This window comes from Talpa europaea, assembly GCF_964194135.1.
Source record: "Talpa europaea genome assembly, chromosome: 7".
Taxonomy (NCBI): Eukaryota; Metazoa; Chordata; class Mammalia; order Eulipotyphla; family Talpidae; genus Talpa; species Talpa europaea.
The window spans coordinates 119,281,316-119,300,022 of NC_140074.1; the positions used below are offsets into that span (position 1 = coordinate 119,281,316).

General features: G+C 54.1%; 1 protein-coding gene across 1 annotated transcript; it reads right to left on the bottom strand.

Annotated features, from left to right (window-relative positions):
* Window positions 1-2,118: 2,118 nt before the first annotated feature.
* On the bottom strand, window positions 2,119-17,713 carry TNS4 (tensin 4; the record flags this gene model as incomplete). The annotated part of the gene is made up of 12 exons (XM_084237738.1): window positions 16,846-17,713; window positions 11,113-11,536; window positions 9,730-10,151; window positions 7,549-7,635; window positions 7,097-7,228; window positions 5,798-5,890; window positions 5,616-5,693; window positions 4,589-4,660; window positions 3,659-3,827; window positions 2,947-3,015; window positions 2,730-2,756; window positions 2,119-2,260 (listed from the first exon to the last, which is right to left on the bottom strand). Exons 1-12 carry the CDS (start codon window positions 17,282-17,284, stop codon window positions 2,119-2,121), a joined length of 2,154 nt encoding a protein of 717 aa, XP_084093864.1. The 5' UTR covers window positions 17,285-17,713.
* Between the last annotated feature and the right edge of the window lie 994 nt (window positions 17,714-18,707).

Consider the following 18,707-nt stretch of genomic DNA (forward strand, 5'->3'; position numbering starts at 1 on the left):
GGCCAGACCACAAGGAGGAGGTTGAAACTGCAGCTGGGCAGAGGGAGAGGAGGCAGGGGATTCTTAGCGGTGACTCAAGGCCCTTGGGAAGGTCTCTTCATAGCCCTCCAGGGCAGGCCCTGCCTCTAATTCATACAGGTAAGCCTAAACATAAGCCACAGCTCACCCTTTCCCAAGGTCTGAAGGAAGGCCATGCTCTTGCAGCCCCTCCTGCCTCACCACCTTGTGAGATGTGGCATCCCAATCTTGAGTCCCCATCTGCAGCTGGGGTTGAAGAGGGTCTGAGAAGGTACTGCCCCAGGATTGGAGAAGTGGTGCAGAGCCCACAAGCCCAGGGTGAAGTCAAGGGGCCAGTGTCTAGGTCTGTGGGGCTGAGCTTGTAGCTCAGGGCACAGCTGGGCTAAGGGACTCTTCCAAATTCCATTTGAGCAGCCTATATTTCTCCTCACCCCTTAGGGAGTCCCCAGTGAGATCTGGGTGTTAATCAGCAGGGCTACATACTGACCTTAGGCCGCAGGACTCAGGGGAAACCCCAACCCTTCTGTTTTCCTGGCAGAGTAGCAGGACAGGGGTCCTGGAGAAAAACAGTGTGTCTGATATGTGGGGGCTAGAGTGGCAGGCTTGACTGTTGCTCAGGGGTGTGTGGGGGAGCTGGCATTTCTGGTCTTTAAGACACAGATTCTCCCTGCTGGTAGGTCCTTCTCTGTTCAGGTTTCTGTGTCTGAGAGAACAGTCTTGAGGGAACAAGCCTTGGAATTCACTGTTGTGCAAAGACAGACACTTGATTTTCTGTGATGGGACCCGTGGGTATGGGGGGGCACTCTGCCATCCCCCAGACTGTGACCTTGAGACACTGTGACCTTGAGAATGCTGTCTAGCGTTCTGCAGCCTCAGGGGATGAGGCAGTGCCTGATCACTGGCTGGGTGAGCTGGTCTCAGCTGCTCCTGACAGCTAAGGGCCTCTGCAGTCTGGTTTGTTTTTCTGGGTTGAAATCATAAACTTAAGTTAATCAGGCTTAACTTTGGCCAAAGATGATGACGCTTTGGCAGGGCCTGCAGCTGGAAGGAGGTAGGCATTGCTCCTCATTTAGCAAATGGGCTTCTTCTCTAAATGCCTCCTTGCATCCCCATATTGTGGCCTCCTTAGGACCCCAGGCCTGCTAGACAAACTATTTCTGGGCAGGGGGCCAGCGAGGATGGTGGGTGGCGGTGGCTGCCCATTCATATTCTTGACTCTCTGCTACCCCCATGTGGCCGTGAAGCTAACTGATGCCACACTGCTATAGGGGTGTGTGTGTGTGTGTGTGTGTGTGTGTTTGGGGGGGGCGGGGATTCAGCACGACTGCCTCTGAGATAGAACCATTCTCCAGGTGTGGGTAAAAAAAACAACACCAGGCCAGTTGGGATGCAGCTAGAAGACACTTGGTTACCAAGAAGTTCAAAGAAAAAAAGAGGCTGATATGCATTGGCAATGGAGAGGGATAGATATCAAGAACAAGAGGACAGCTGCTTGTCTCTGACCTTGGGGCAAGCATCCCTTTGTTAAGTTGCCCCAACAACCAGGGCTATGGTGACCTAAAGAATCCAGAACAGGCAGATCCACTTTGGTCCTGGGAGCAGCTGCCCAAGAAACCGTCAAGAAAGTAAGGAAAGGGAGAGAGAGCTCTGGAGGGAAAAGTCGGCCCTTGCAGACCATCTGTGCCAGGCTGCCGTGGCCAGGCCCGTGGGCCCCAACCCAACACCTGCTGCTGCCACAGAGCCGGGTCAGGCGCCTCTAGCTCAGACCATTGGTAGTGACCTGGCTGATGGCATCAGGGGTCCTCAGAGGTTGTTTTCATTGGAGGGGGGGTCCCTCCCTTTCATGGCAGTGTCCATCTGGATCCTAGAGAGTTTATCAAGATGCTCAGCAAAGTCCAAGAACAATCCTGTCTATTGGCCTCTTTGTAGGGCTGAGAAAATGGAGGCCAGGAGGAGTCTGGATGAAGGTCATTGCTGAAGGTCACAGCAGGTTCCAGCGTTTCAGCTGGTACTGTTCTCCTCCAGCCCAGGGCCTGGCTCCTCCACTCAGGGGCTCTTCCCCTCTCAAGGGATGTCTGGGGAGCAAGGAGATGCCTCCTGCTACATCCTTTCTGTGTCTTGTAGCAGAGCGCTCACCAGGCCGATGACCTGCGCGGCCGGCTGGACCGTGTCATACTCAGCAAAGAGGTGGCACACGTTCTCCTGTGACTCAGTCTGGCTCTTGGCCACAAACCCGAAGATCCTGGAGGGAGAGGGCAGCCTGAGTGAGGGGAGGGGCCCAGGGTGTGGGAGGTGGGGGCTCAGTCCACACAGCATTCCTCAATCTTGCCCCTTCCCCTGCTGGTGACTCCAGGGTCGGATGTCAACTTCCTGTCTGATGGGGAGATCTCCAAGTTCAAGATATGGGTTTCCCTCATTTTGAATGGGGGCTCCCCAAGACAGGGCTTGGGTTTTGCCTATCAGAGTGGAAGGCAAGGATATGTCTTGATATATCAGACGGGGGTACCCCACAGATCAAGACTCCCGCATGAGACTGAGGGTTCCTAGGCAATGTCTCCACCACCAGGTGGGGCCTCCCGAGGGCCAAGGCCATGTGTCCTCATCAAAACCACGGGCTCCTCGGGTCAGGGCGGGGCCTCCCTCCTTCCCTAACTCCCTCCCCAGTGGGTGCAGGGCCTCTGGTGATTGGCTGGGTGGAGGGGCAGGCTTACCAGGAGGGCTTGCAGTACTTCTGCCACCTGCGGGGAAGGAAGGCAATGAGGTGAGTGCAAAGGACTCTGGGAGCAGCAGGGAGGAGTCCAGGCCACCCTGTCCTGCACAGCCCGCTCTTCATTCTGCTCTCCTGACCCCGTGAGGCTCCTAGGCTCTGATTCCTATTCCAGAGTCAGCAGGAGTGGGAGGTAACTAGACCCCCAGAAGACTACTTACTTCCGTTGCTCAGGGTCCATGCCACAGAAGCGGAGGGTGGTGAGGGGGTAATGGCGCCGGAAAAACACTCTGGGAAGGTGGGGAGAAGAGGGGAGCTGGTGAGAGTCCACGCTGGTGCTCTGCCCCAGCTTTACCATCTCCTGTTCCTCCAAGGCCAGGTACCCCCTCTTCCAAGAAGCCTCCCAGTTAGACCCCTAACAGTCTGCCCTGACCTGTCCCACCACTGAGCCCTGGGGCCCAGGTTTGTACTTCACTCCTTTCATGGGGTGCATTTGCATTGCGTCCTTTATTGGAGTTTCCTGTCTGTGTCCCTGGCCTCCCCCCCCCCCCCCGCCCCCCACCATTCTACTTAACTACTTGTTCCTCCAGGACTGGGCTCCCTGAGCCCTGGAAGCAGTGACCTCACCCCACTGTCTCTGTGGTCAGCCATGGTCTGGCCTACAGATGTTGCAGCAGAGGATGCAGACTTAATCGGTGCCCACTGAACACTGGTTAATTCTCTCTCCATCAGCCACAAGGAAGGAGGGCTTTGGGAGGCCATTGGTGTGAGGCTCAGAGAAGGCAGAGAACTTGCTTGGGTCCCTCAGCGCATTACTCACCTCACCGGGTCCAGAACCTGAACTCTCCCTTCATCGCCTGCCCATGGCATCTCGGCCGCCCCCTCTAGCTCACCCTGCCAGCCCTCCAGCCCCAGCACAGGCAAGTCCCTTACTTCCTCTGGACATCCGTCAGGGTGATGCCCTGCTCGGTGACTTTGAAGTGGACCACAGTGGGCGTGGGGAGGACGTCCCTCTCCAGGACGGTCGAGATGGCCTTGCGCACGGCTAGGACTCCGGTCAGGGTCTCCACACTCACGGAGCTCAAGTATAGGACGTGGCAGCCTGTGGGAGGCAGACTCTGTTTTGGGGTACTGCCAGGGTCCATGCAGTGGATTGAGGGGTCACCAAAGCCCTGGTCTTCTCGCCGCCCAGGGCCAGGGCAGAGGGGAGTCTTATTTTTTTCAGAAATCCAGTGGGGCTGCTCTTCGAGCCACCAGGCAGGCAGACAGGGCGGGCAGCTTCAATTTGGGGCCAACCCCAGCGTACTTTGGGATTGTCAGTTGCTTTGCTTTGTCCTGGCCCTCCAGGGTGGGACAGAGGAGGGGGTGCTGACCTGCTCGTAGGGCATTAACAAACCTTCCTTCCACCCAGACCCGTGGCGCCACCTCTACCCCACCTTCCCTGGGGCCCTGGCTCGTTGTTGAGAGAGGAGCGAGGCAGGAATGGGCAGGGTCCTTTGTGCCCTGTGACAGAACAGGAGCTGTCACTGAGACCAGTGCGGATCTGTGCCGGCCCCTGGACTGGGACTCGACGCCCCAGAGAGCTCAGACCCAGAGAGGCCCCGGCAGGGCACGTCCATGTGTGCCCCAGGGGTTAAGCCTGGCAACCCCCCACTCTGCTGCCCCTCCTCCCCCTAGCACACTGCCTGCAGCTTCTCATCTCTGGGTTTACAGGGAGGGGGCGGAACGTGGCACCTTGTTAAAATGAAGAAATAAGGCGGTGATGGGAAACACGTGTGGGCCTGCGTGTGCCTGTGCGTGCGCAGGGCCAGGAGGTGCCCTCCGGGGAGCCGCGCCAGAGTCTCCCCCATCCCGCTCACTCACCTGCAGATTTCTTCAGGCAGCCCGCCTGGCCGTCTGCAGAGGGATCTGAGGCCCCAACTCCACCTCCCAATTCTGAGCCAAAGCAAAGGAACAAGCCCCCCGAGGGGGTGGGGTGTGTCAGGAGAGCATGCTCTTCCTTGCTCTTCAGAACAGGCCCCATTAAACCCTTTGAACTTCTCCCACCTCCACCCCACCTCAGGGAAGTGACTTGGCTGAGAAACCAGGTATGATTACTGCAATTGGGCAAGTGGGGCCACTTTGGACTCCCCAAACAACCAGCTTGCAAGGCTTTTGATCCCCCCTCCACTTCCCCCAGTCCCTGGATGGCTACAGTGACCCGGTCCTCACTTTGGCCTCCTCATTTCTTTTGAGGGGCCCCACCCCAAACCCAGGCCTTTGTTTGCCATCACTACTCTGGGGCTCCCCTGGTCCTTGTGCCTGGGACTCCCCTCCCGGAACCGCCTCCAGCTCCCCAGCATGTTGTGAGTGACCCCCTGGGCCGGGGTCCTGCTGGGTTGCTTCTGGGTCAGACTCTGAGTCACTTAGCTCCCTGAGTGTGCCTTTTTGTAATCAGTAAAGCAGGGGAAGTCACAGCAATATCTACTTCACAAGGGCATAAGAGATGGAGATGAAGGAAGGAAGGCCCAACAAATGTTGGAGCTGGAAAAAACAAACTCCAAATTGGCACATTTATGCTCCTTTCAGACTCTCGAAAAGGACAATTATTTTTCAGGTGCCTACTCTGTGCCAAGCATGGTACTAAGCGGCTGGCCTGAGCTGTCTCCCTGAATTCCATCAGGTGTGGTGATGACGGTGCCCAGTTCACAGGTGAGGAGACTGAGGCTCTGAGAGGTTAACCTCAAATTCTCGGGTAGGAAGCAGAGACATTGACTGACCCTAGAGAATGCTCTTTTGACTGTGATCCTAAAATAATCCATAAATAAGGTGAGAAATGACTGCTAGGAGCCTTTCTAACAAGGACAGACAGGTCTGGTGCCCCGCCATTGCCCCCGGGGCCCAGGCCCACCTTTCTGTGGGATGGTGAGCTTGCAGGGCAGGGCGAGGGCCATGATGGAATGCTGGCACACAAAGGCCGAGAGGCTCCCTGCAAAGAAACGGGGGAGCCGTGTGTGAGAAAGCCTTCCCCAGGCCGCCTTCCCAGTCCAGAAGCTGGGGCCCGCCCACGGGCCTGCAGGGGTAGAGCCTCACCAAAATAGGGCTCCTCGTCTGCTCCTTTGAGATGCACCCCTTTGGAGGAAGACTCGATGAGGAAGTGGCGGATAAGGTCATTGCTGTCCTCCCCTGGACAAAGGAACAAAGAGTGTGGGTGGGCGTTCCCTGGTTCCCTGGCCCAGTGTTAGATAAATGCTCACCTGCTCCTTGCCTGACCCACTTCGCCTGTGTCCAGCCAGAGCTTAGCTTGTCCCTCCCTCTGTTCCTGTTGGGACCGTGGGTTAGAATCCTATCTTCAAGGCCTCCGTAAAGAAGTGCTGTCATCTTTGCTCAAAGGCTTTTATGTCCAATTCTGCCCCTTCTATGTTCAATTCTGTCCCTTGAGACCTTTCTCTTGGTCTCAAGAGCTTTCAGGGATGGTTCTCGATAACTGTTCAAGTCTCCTCTTCAGCCTGGTTTACTGCCCCCCAGCCTGCTCCATCGGGCCACTATTATTCTTCCCAGATGGCCTCTGCTGGCACCAGGCTGGCCCCACAGTGCACGAGGCCCTCTGCCCTTCTCTACCCACCCACCCACCCACAGGACCCGCCTCACTTTGGGCTTGTTGCCTCTAGAAAGATTTCCTCCATCACCAGCACTGCCCAGAGGTCACGTCCCTATTTAGACAGAGAGGCGGGGCGTAGACAACTCGAGGTCGGGATTATGTCCTCACCCTATCACTTACTGGCCAGGTGGAAGGGAGTCACTAGCTTGCTGGAAGCCTCATTATCTCATCTGTTTGTTCTATGAGGGCCAGTCCTGGGGCCTGAGAGGCAGCTGGTACCTTGTACTGTAACAATAGAATTTTATCTTTCTCTCCAATGAGGCACCTGGGGTGCCTAACATGACGCCTGGGGCAAGGGCAGGTGCCCAGAGGCATGTACTGCATGCAAGGCTACGGGAAAACATGATAAGCCAGCACACGCACACACGGTGAGTCATCCCACGTGTGATGAGCAAGCCCACACACGTGACAAGTTATCACACACGTGCGATAAGCTACACGCACATGTAATGGCTACATTAGTCCTTACACCTCACGATAAACCTGGTCTGGACACAGGTGGGCACTGAGAGGGAGCAGCCTGGAGAGTGGCTGGGAATTTCCTCTTTCTCTTCCTGCCAGGAGAGCAGAGCAGGGACTCTGGGGACTTGGGAAGACAGAGGCAGCTGGGCAAGGAGCATGTCCAGGGCCTGGATGCTGGAGGCAGCTGAGGGGGCCGTTATGGAACTGGCCCAAGGTCACTCTGCAAACTAGCAGCTTAGCCTGCCACCCCCCACGAGGCAGGAGCATACCTGATCGGTTCTGGTTCTGGGCAGATGTGGGGTTCTCCGGCACCTTCAAGGCAAGGCCAAAGGAGCCTCGGTATGAAGAACTGTCCCTTACGATGAAAGCCCCTGGCTCCTCTTTTCTCAGCAACTCGATCGCTGCAATAATCCTTGGTTCAGAGACAGTTACCACCCCACCTGGACAGCCTCTGTCCCTCAGCCCCAGAGCATCTTCACAAAGCAACATTGCAGAATCGTCTTTTGTTCTCAGGAAGTCCCTTCTGTTATCTAATCTCCAGCATTCCTGCTGTGGTCCCTATTTCCTTGGCCGTAAGGTCAGTGGGACACCCCCTTTTCCTGGAGCTGCCATTTGCCATTCCCTCCTCCGCCATGACACAGGGCCTCGTGTGTCTATGTGGAGAGCAGGGCCCAGCCCTGATTCCTGGCCCTCTTGTCCCTGAAACAGCGCTTCCTCTTACCTTGCTCTCGGGAGATGCTTGGCTTGAACCAGAATTTAGAGGTGTCCATGACGAACTTCATGGTGGGCTGCATGTCCCTGGTGGGACCTGGAGACAGAGAGAGAAGGGGTGCCCTGTTGGCTGGACAGAGGGGAGCATAGGTAGCCTCCTGCAGTCTCTGCTCAGCAGTCCCAGTCAGCCGCCCCTCCCCCCAACCCTATTGTATCTCCAGCTCCCCAAAGAGGCAAAAATCCCAAAATCCAGAAAAATTCCAGTGCTTGGCACATCTATGACTTAGGAGTCTCCTCTTGTATCCTTGGAAATGAATCCCAAACAAATAGATAAAATCTCAGTTTAATGAGAAACAGTTTCTCGAGTCTAATGTTGCCTGGTGGGGACTGAAATAAGGATTCTGAGATGTTTTTTTTTTTTTTGGTCTCAGCCTGTTCTCCCTCTTAATAAACCTGTGATTTCCCTGAGAGGTAGATGAAATTTGGAAAAAAAAAAAATGAAAGAACAGGTGAAAAAAAGGGAGACAGCAAATCTGTGTGCAAGTCTGTGCTGGGAAGGTAGGAGGGGGGTTCTTGACTTGGATTTGGGACAGCTCTTTTCCTCCCGGACCCCGGAGGGGACGGAGGGAACTAAAAACTGCTGAAGGTCTTCAATGATCTGATAGTCTAGGAAATGAAATGAATTTTGTTTGAGACTATTTTGCAGAATTTGATAAGACCCCAGGGTATAAATTGTGATATCCTAAGGCACCCCCAAACCCAGGATGAGATCATCCCCATTAAATGTGCTTTGAGATGTCAAAAGGCCCATTTCCATGGGCCCCCAAGTCAGAGGAAGTGTTCTCAATTTCGGCTTCTTGAAAACGTGTGTTGAGAGTAAGTCATTATAAAAAATGTACTAAAATCTGCAGATGATTTGTCCTTGGAAAACAATCAGAGCAGATTCAAAGGCATAACTGTCTTGTCATTTTTCTCTTGCTGGTATTGACATGCAAGTGGCACTTTGAGTGGGAGTGAGCTATGGGTTGGAGCAAGCATTCCACAGCCCTCTCCCCGGCCACCCAGTCACCTTGATGCCTGTGGGAGGGCTGTGGAGCCTGGGAAGGCGAGGACAGGAAGGCAGGGCGGCAGGGCAGGGTCCCTGGGGCTGTCAGCGGGGCGGGCCCTAGGAGAGGTGCACAGCCCGTGAGTGCCCCGCTCAGCCTGTGTTTACAGCGCTGGGTTCTGGGTGGCTTTGTTCTTTTTGGGCGCCTGTAGTCACAGACTATGGGAAGGAGGGTGTTTGCTGTCTTGTGGTTTTTAGCTGTCTGAATTGGAATGCATTGTCTCGGTTACCCGTCCCCCCTCTGCGTGCTCATCATCCACAAACGTCAGCTTTAGCACTGACTCTCCCTTCCCCCAGGGTTACTCATCAAGGCTGCTGCTTGCATGTCCTGAGGGTCTCTTGGCTCTGTCCTCTCTCCTCCACCTCCGGCCCCACCCTGGTTCAGGTCCCCATTACGACGTGTCTGGACCACTTCATGATGCACACCCAATGGAAACAAAAACTGCTCCCTCACCGCCACCCCAGTCCAGGCCCTATAATTCATCTGCCACACGACTCCAGGAGGAGTCTGCTGAACATGTGCCTTGGACCTACCACTCTTCTGTTAGAGGTTCTGACGGTCCCGGTCCCTGTTGCCTAAACGATAAAACCCACTCTTTAGCTTGGTGGCCAGGGCCTTCTGCCACCTGGCCCCAAATTTCTCTCAATGACCTTATCCCATATCCAATGTTCTAGTCATTTCCTAAACATGCCTCGTGCCCCTTCACCTTCCTGACGGTGAGCATGCCGTTCCCTCGCTGGGGATGCCCTTCCTCTCCTTCTCTGGCCACAGGCTTTTGATCCACTTTCCAGATCATCTTTCCAGATCCTCTGAGGAACTTTCTAGTTCTCTACACAGAAAGGATCAGCCCTTCCTCTGTAGCCCCATAAACCTAGAACATCTCTTGGCTTCTGTGTATATTCTCCTCTATAGTAACCCCTGGTTTTCATCTCTTTCTAGACTGTGTCCGTATCTGTGTCCTATTACCTGGCACAGTACTTGGCACACAGTAGGTACTCAGTCAGTGTGCTCACTGGCTGAGACTGATGTTTCCCTTAGCCAAACTGTACAGTGTAAAAGGTTTATAACCTTGGTTTATAACATACCATCTGGGGACGTGATGAGAGAGGCGTCTGGTAGGTTCTGGCTGTGACTCCTGGTGGCAGGACTGGAGTTGTTGGAAGAAGCACCTCCAGATCGGACAAAGTCCTGGTGTCCTGGGGTCCTCTGGGATGGGGGAGACCCTGGTTCTGGGCAGCCATTGATCAACACGATTGGAATGTCCACCATGGAGTTGGTGACGGATGGGGGGCAGCTGCTGGCATGTTCCTTGGCCACTGATGGGAAGTGAGCTGCTCTGGGGTGGCCCATGCTTGGGGTAGGGTTGCCGGGAACTTGGAGGTCACTGGTTCTCATACACAGGGACCCAGGGCCAAGGCTGTGGAGGCTGGAGCAAGAGCTGGCGGGGCTTTCCAAGGATCTAGATGACTGATGGCTGGAGATGCTGGAGTGGAGGAGGGACTGGCTGCTGCAGGGGAGACAGCACCGGATAGGCAGGGTATTAGGGTGTTGAGGTGATAGGTAAGGATTTAGTGATCTGGGTGTCCATGGCTTTGGTCAAACAGAGGGCTGCATATGCCACCACGGCTAAGAGCAAAGGGCATGCCACATGATCCCCGAGGGATGCTGAAGGGTGCAGAAACATCCCTGCACTGTGGAGTCTTTGGTCATTCAAAGCAGCCCATGGTCATGTGGGTTTGGCGCCTTCCCAGCCAGGCAAGTCTAATGGAACTATCACCCTCGCCTCCCATTCCTCTCAAGAGTCCTGCCTGCAGGCTAGACCTGGGCCGGACCGCGTCCATGGCTGATTGTCCAGCTGGAGGAGGAGGCTGGCTCTGTGTCCAACCAGAACTTCTCCCTGAGTTCAGAGGCCCATGTGGAATCCCAGACTCTTTGCCAGGGGTGACCTTGGCACAGCGGCTTTGGAGTTGGTGTGGAGGTCAGAGATCCTGTGGTTTGGTCTTCCTGTCAGGCCCGTTGCGAACTGGGCCGGGGAGACTATAAATAATGCCCAGCTTCCTTGCCTCCCTCCTGCTAGCCTTGCCAGCAGCAAAGAGGAAGGAGGTGTTTCTCTTTTTAAATGGTTCATCCCAGGGCCCCCTGATTCTATTTACATCCCTGTGTTTTGAGGTGAAACAAATAACCTTCCTTGAGATGAGGTGTGTGGGGGCTGGAGAGGACACAGAGAACCTCAGGAATACAGCGGTTCTTCCCTGGAGATAGGCAGAAGTCAGGAATTTTGCATATTGAATCGTATTCTAAATGCTTGAGGAGGCTTTGAGATCCAAATGGAGACGATGGTAGGAAACAAGATGTTTACTCTTATTTTTGGTGCATGCCCAGATTCCCTTATCATCTCGGATCTGCATGTGCGTGTGCGTGTGCGTGTGCGTTACAGACGCAACACCAGAGGGAGTGGAGAGACCTACCTTCCGAACATGTAGCTGATGTCAGATGCTGGGCTGGCTGATAGCACCGAGATCCTGCTGCCTCGCTGTGGGGCCAGGGCCCCCGGCCCCTTCTCCTGGCTTGGAGAAGCCACCTGTGGGCCGCCCAAGCCCCAGGGGCTAGGGGTCTTACTCCCCATGCAAGGAATGGAGGTGCTGGGAGGGGATGGGGAATGAAAGGAGGGAGCTCCAGACTGGGGAGGGAGGCGCTGGTGCCGGCTGCCCTGGTTCCCTGAGAAGATGAGGCTTTCGCTGCTGCTTCTAGTCTCTCTGGGGATGTCCCTGGAAAGGAGGAGGCCACCATTGCGTGGGGAGCCGAAGGGCGGGGTGACGGACGGGCTGGAGCAGCGCTGGGGGCCGTCGTGGCACCTTGATCTGGTGGAGGTCACCTCGATGTACTTTATATCTTTGGGGAGAGAAGCAGAGCAGTGGTGAAACGGGGGAGCTCAGACTCACAGAGTGAGAATTCTGGAAGGGTCTTTAAGTTCACCTGGTCCCTTCTTTCTTATACAGAGGAGGAATCTGAAGTGTGGTGAGGAGAAGCTGGTTGGAATCAGGACTAGCACCCAGGTCTACCTGAGGGCCCAGTTCTAGAGTCACTCTCCCACCCTTGGGTGTGGAAGATGCAGTGGCTGGAACACAGATCTTGGAATTGGGCAGGCTGGTTCTGCCACTTACTGTGTGAGAACGCTTGGCCAAAGACCTCACCAACCTAGACCCTCTGTTTCCATAGCTATAAAATGGGGAGGGGGGTGGTGTCTCTACTCAGCCTGCAGGGTTTACAATAAGGATGAATGAATGACTTGTAGGAGGCACCGCATTGCCTGGCACATAATAAGCCCTGTGCAGTGGGGGACCCCCTCCTGGCGTCTGCTGGCTTCCTCTCCTGTTGAAATGACGTCTTGACAGTGGGCCAGTCACATCTTGAGGCCTCCGCTCCTAAGGGGCGTGTGAAAGCTAACTCTGTCTACGCCTGCAGTGATGGCAGGGCTTCTTAATCTGGATGCACTCTAGAATCACCCCCTGAGCGATCAGAGTCCTAATGCCCAGGCTCCACCCTGAGCCAGTTAGATCAGCGTCTCCAGGGTGGGCCCAGGCCTCAGGATTGTTTGTTTAGTTCTCCAGGTGATTCGTGTGCATCCAGCAGCACCTCCTCAGGCCCCAGCCAGGCTTGCTGAATCAACCCCTGCATTTTAGCAAGACCCCTGGGGTCTGGGTGTACTTGGAAGTTTGAGAACTTTGCACCATGGATCATGTACTCTGAATGAGAACTTTGCTGCTCTTTCCAGTCCCCTGTGGGACCCCCGGGACTCATGCCCCTCAACCTGATTTCTTGCTGGTGGGGGGGCACCCTCAGCTTCTCCTAAGGGTGAGGATAGACACCCGTTTTTCTGGCCTGGGGAGGGAGAGCTGTCCTTGGTGCTGCTCCAGGCGAGAGGGTGGTCACCAAGTTGCTCCCTTCTGGAAGGTTCCCAGGGTGGAATCAGAGGAAAATGGCACCTCGGCTTCCGTGTGCCAGTCTCCCACCCCCTTGGGCTCTGGCACATGCACCCCCCGCCCAGCCTGCCGTGACGGTGGAGTCTCTGCCTGCCCCAACCTGCTCCTGGGTAGGGCCTGCTTGTCCTCCTCACGGTTGCTGCCTCTGTCTGAGCCTGCTTGGGCAGGGGTGGGGGTGGAGGGTTACATCAGATAAGGGGGGCTGGAGGGCTGACCTGGACTTGCTGCTCTAGAAGGTAGAACAGGCTTGGGTTTGTCATGACACAAACTTGTACGTGAGTCCTTGATTTGCCACTTTCCCGCCAAGAGGCATTGGGTAACCCTCCTAACTGCTCTGAGCCTCAGTTTCCTCATCTGCAACCAGCCTTCCGAGTAGGCTGTAGTGAGGATGAAATACACTGACAAATGAGCCTGAAGCCTGGCCCAGGGTGGGCTTTGAGGAACATCTCCCACCTGCCTGCTTTTTGGCTAATTTTCCCTTGGGGTCCCACTGCCAAGGGCAAGAGGAGAAAGTCTGGCACCATGGATCATGCACTCTGAATGAGAACAGGTCTTGGAATGGGGTGGATGCTTCTGCAAGGTTGGAATACAACTTTTGTTTTTATAGGACTTTATAGTGTTTATACTCACAATCCTCTTGAGGCTCCCAACAACCTTTTGGCCCAATGCTGGCAGGCACTGCTTTTACAGAGGAGGAAACTGAGGCTCAGGGGAACATGGGAGCAGAGCTAACATTTATTGCCCAGTTTTTAATAAAGACCGGTATTTACCAAGTGAGGTGCCTCAGAGCGGTTACAAGCATGTTACCTCTATTAGCTCATTTAACCCTCATAAAAACTCCATTCCATGGGACAGAAGGAAAATCAAGGCTCAGAAAGGTTGAGTAAGTTATCCAAAGCCACACATCAGGGAGTGGAGAGCCCACTCCAGCTCAAGTGCTCTGTTTGGTCCTTTGGAGGAGCATGAGGGGCTCCTTGGGACATTTTCCTAAGGCTTTGCCCAGTGAGAAAGTGCTCAGCTGCTTTGGGGAGGGCTTCTCAGCCTGGAAAAGCTCTGGGCCCTACTCACTGGTCAGCCAGCCCCCTATCAAAGGCCTTGCTTGGCTGCCAAGCAAGCAGGGCAGGGGAGAAGGGAGGAGGCTCAGAGCCGTGAGTCACTTCTCTTGCTGTCCTGAGATAGATGTGGTGGGGTGGGGTGGGGTGGGGGAAAAGTGGGTCCCCTACCTGCCCCCCCATCACCTGGGTGCAGCCGCTGTTTACAGGCCCGAGGGGCAAGTCTGGGCAGTGCTGGGTGGATGCAGGCGCCAGCACCAGGCGGGTGGTGAGGGGGGAGGCACGTGGGTGTGGGGGTGGAGAGGCAGTTATTAAACACCCGTACCTTGGGATTGGCAAATAGCCTTGACTGGCATAAATGACTGGAAAATGAAATGTGGGGGGCCTGCTCCAAAGATGGGAGCTGGGGTGGTGGAGGGCATAAAGAAAGGGATATGAAGTTTGCTTCTAGAAGCCAGGTTCCCTGTGGGGTGGGGGTTTTCCCCAGGGTAAGTCAGAAGGAAGAGGGGCAAGAGGTAGGAGCAGTGACGCTGGGGCTAAGTATGTGAGCACTGGGTGCCTCAGAAGAGGGGCCCGCAGGGTGCCTCCAAACAGATTTATTCTGTGAATCCCTGGATGAGGGGGTAGAAGACTATTTCCAAGCCAGGGTTTGGCCAGAACATGGGCTTTAGAGTCCAGGAGCTGGAGTGTGAGGCCTGGCCTGTACGTAGCTGTGGTGTGACCCTGGGCCGTCACTTCCCCTCCCTCGGCTCAATTTTCTCATCTGTGAGGTAGTTGCCACTCTCCTTCATGGGGTGCAGGCTGGGGTCATGTATCCCAAGAGCCTGTCCATTTATATTTAGGGGAGGCATCAAATTAAAAGTTTAATTTTGCCAAGTTAAGGCAACCAACACCTGCGAGCATCATGATTGTGGGAGTCTCCCCTTCAACACCCCAAAGCAGGAGTGATAAAAGTGCAGAGGGAGGACACCCGGGGGACATTCAGCCAATGGAACTCACACGAGGGGGCCCAGAATGTTATCACTGGCAGGAGTGGGCTGGGGGGGAGGTGTTGGGAGGTGACATGCATAAGATGGTTGTAGCCCCCCACAAAGACATGCAGGTGCCAGCTGTTCCTAGTAATCGCAGAGAAGGTTCTATTGGGGCGTTCACCCACTGTCCGTCTCAGGAGGCAGTGAGCTTCCAGGCATCGCAGCATCCAAGCAGATGTTGGAGGAGAGGCCAAGGCAGAGCTAGGGGCTTCGTCAGGACCCTCTGGCCACTGCCAACCCTCACCCCTGGTGCCCCCTGCTTCCCAGTCAGGTGGACTCATCCTCAGGACCTAGGTTGTGCCCAGCTGAGAACAAGACTACTGCCCCTGGGAGGGAGGGCCTGGTTGGTAACCCCCAGCCCATACATTGGACACTCCACACACCCTGTCTTGCCTCAGCTGGCATCATCGTTGCGTGCATGGAACTCCTGCCTTGGGGCAGGAACATTAAAACCCTGGGCTTGCTCCTGCTAATAGTAATTAGGCCCACGCCACCTTCCTGCAGAGACTTGCCCATGATGACTGCCCTTCAGAGGCAGGAAGGCTCCCGAAGGATGGAGGCTGTTCTTTTAACAGGCTTGGCAGGCAGTGCTTGGGGGAGGAGCGGAGGGCCTCCTGGGGACCAGTCCTGGGGTGCCAAGGACCTGGATTCTGGGCTCGCCTCCACCCCAGAGCCTGAACCTACCCTGGGGCTCGTCCTAAATGCAATCCCAGAGTTTAATAAAAATAATGACTGCAGTGCGCCAGGACCTATGGTAAACATCCAACAACTGTTACTTCTTTTAACCCCCTCAGCCCTTTGAGGTAAGAGCTCGTCTCTGGTTGCAGATGAGGACTCCAGGACTGTGCAGAAGGGAAGTAAACAGCTTGGGTGAGCTTTGCCTTACTCCAGTGATGAGGCTGGGCTGGCTCCTTACTCAACTCTGCCAACCTCAGTTTTTTCATCTATAAAATGAGGATAAAAACACTCATTTCATGGGGTGGATTGGGAGGATTAAAAGTTCTACCACAGCACAGTGCCTGGTACCTAGTAAGTACCAGTACTTGATAAGTAGAGGCCCTCGTGGTCCCTGTCTCTGCTCCTAACTGCACCCCGTCACCTGCCGATTGAGCCCTTGGAGGCTCAGTCTTCTGGGCCGGCTGCTTGACCGTCAGCCTCAAGCACACTTGAAATTCTTTGTTTGGGACATGGCAGCCAGGTGCAGGAACTTCTAGATTCCCTTGGGGGTAGGGTACATTGCACTTGGTTTGTACCTGGAACTGAAGTTAATTTTTTAGGATTTTGTGCAGCCAGTTGCTAAACTCAAGCCATTAAAATGTAAACTCTATTAACTTATAGTGACATAACTTATGTTAAAAGCGAAAGTGATAGATACTCCTAATCATCACATCCCACTGTTGGACTGCATTTAACTGCTATCTATGCTCCTAAGGCTCTTCGCGTCTGCTGTGTGATAAGGGGGACATGCTCAATAATGGCCAACGATTTCCAGAGTCACATTCAGGGACATGTTGGCAGCAAGAATTTACACTGTGAGAACTGGCAGACATTTCAAAATAGGGCCCTTCTCCTACCCCACCAAGGAGCCGGCTGTTCAATCTTTACCGGTGTTGCTTCAGCCCAATGGGGTCACCACCCTAAATAGACTGATTTCTGTCTCTCCAAACCTACCTCTTCCATCTTGCGCCTCCCCAGAGAGAGATTCCCCTACACAGGCACAGGGCCCAGATAACAATCCTACAGAAATAGCAAAGGGCCCACGTTAGGACCTAAAGAGAGATGCCATAGAACAGTGAGGTTCAGGGACCCCACATTTATCAAGCTCTTATAGGAATGGCATTGTACAAAGTTCTTATAAATTATATATTAGCTTGTTAAGTTCTCTTAAAATCACATATAAACTGTATCTATCACTTTCTGAACTCAGGAGCCAAATGGAATTGGATAGTGAGAGAAAAATGGATTTAGCCCCTTTTCATAGCAGAGAAAACAGAGAGGGTAAGTGATTTGTTTAGGCCACACAGCACCCCCCAGCAGGACATCAGCCCCTGCTCCCCTGATTTGATAGAAAAGTCCTTCTTCCTCATGAGCTGGTCCCCAAGACCCCCTCTTGGCACTGTGCCCCAGGTCCTTACCCAAGGCTTCAGGCTCCTCCTTCTTTGTCCTCGAGGTAGTGCTTGGGGTGGGCTCAGCACAGGGGCTACCGGTCCCTGTGGGAAGCAGCTGGAAGGTGGGGTCCAGTTCTAGGATCATTTGATTGAGGCTTTCCAGGGAGAAGCCAATGTAGGAGTCGAGCTCATCCAGGGCGCCTGAAGCCTGCTCGCCTGGGCAATGCGGGAGGCAGCTGGCTTTGGCTCCAAGCTGTGGGGCCTGCTGGAGACTGCTGGAGGGCCCCTTGCAGGGTGTGGGGGCCATCAGGGCCTGGGCTCCCCAGCCTTCTGTGGTGTAGTAAGGACACTGGGGCGGCAGGTTAGGGCTGGGTACAGGGTGCAGGGCCCTCCTGGATTCCTCACAAGGAACCAAGTTGACTGCATGGCCTCTCGTCAGCAGGGGGCTGGACATCACCTGTGACATGGTGGGGGCAGCTACCCAGTGGTTTATTTCTGGCTTCCACGAGCTCACTTATATATCACTTGCCAACCATGAGTTCCAGGACCTGAAAGAGGACGAGGGTGGAAAGTTAATTTTTGTAGGTGAAGTCCCTGCCTTACCTCCCCACAGTAAAAGGCATATTAATTCTTTCATTCAAAAACATGGATGCATCTTAAAAAAAAAAAAAAAAAAGAGCATCCCTGGTGGAGCAAGGGGTTAAGGCTAGCATTATGAAGCTATCACCAGCCACTGCAGCATGAGTTCAATTCCCAGTCAGGGAGGTGACCCACATGGCACAGCAGACCTCTCCTGTCTCACCCGCTGCTCCCCTCAGCAGTGTATTTCAGTAGATCTGCCTGTTCAGTTCCCCACTCTGTCTCTGGTGGATCCTGTGGCAACCCCTGCCCCCTCGGCCCCGCACCTCTGGCCTGTACCCCAGCTCTTGTATGCATAAATAAGTAAATCTTACAAAAAATAAAAATAAAAACATGGATGCTGGGACCGGATGGCCTGGGTGTCGTTCTGATACCACCACTGAGTAGCTGTCTAACTTTGGGCAAGTGACTTCTCTGGGCCTCAGTTTCTTTATCTTTAGAACAAGTTAATATTTGTAACATGCTGAGAGCAGTGCCTAGCATATGATAAGCATTATGCAAGAGTACTTAACTAAGATCATTTCAATAGAAGTTTGTTGAATGTCTATGATGTTTCAGGCATGTTTATTAAATAAATACTGGCTAATATTTATTGAGTAATTGTTATATACATAGCTATGCTCTGGTATTTACACATAAAGCCTCTTAAAACCCCTATAACAGGTAAATACTATTTTTACTGCATTTTACAATTCAAGTACCAAGACACAGAGAGGTAAGTAACTTGCCCATGAGTCATGTGGCCAACAAGTGTCAGAGCAGTACTGGACCCCAGTAGCCTGATGGCAGGGCCCCTGTACTTTGAAGCTCTTCCATGTAGGCAATGAAACAAAGCAGGCAGGTAGCAATCATTTACAGTGTCACCAGGGAGGAGGGGAAGCAGAGGGGACTCTATACACATATTGGTGAGGAAGTCAGGGAGGACTTCCTGAAGGAAGGGACATAAAAAAGGGGACACAAAGGAAAAGCAGGAACTAGCTGGAAAGGCAGGTAGGCATGAGGAGGCAGGAGTGTTTGAAGGCCTGCAAGACAAGTCAGATCACCAGACATTACTGAGCATCTGGAAAACAAAGTGGTTAGAGGGCAAGAAAGGAGGGTGAGGCAAGTTGGCCACATCCTACAGGGCCTTGTAGGCCAGATGCAACCCTGAGGGCAGTGAGGAGCCAAGGAGCACTTTTGAGCTAGGGAGTGACATCATCAGATGATATTTTCTCCCTAGGGGCTTGTCTGGGAAAGACATGTCCCAACTT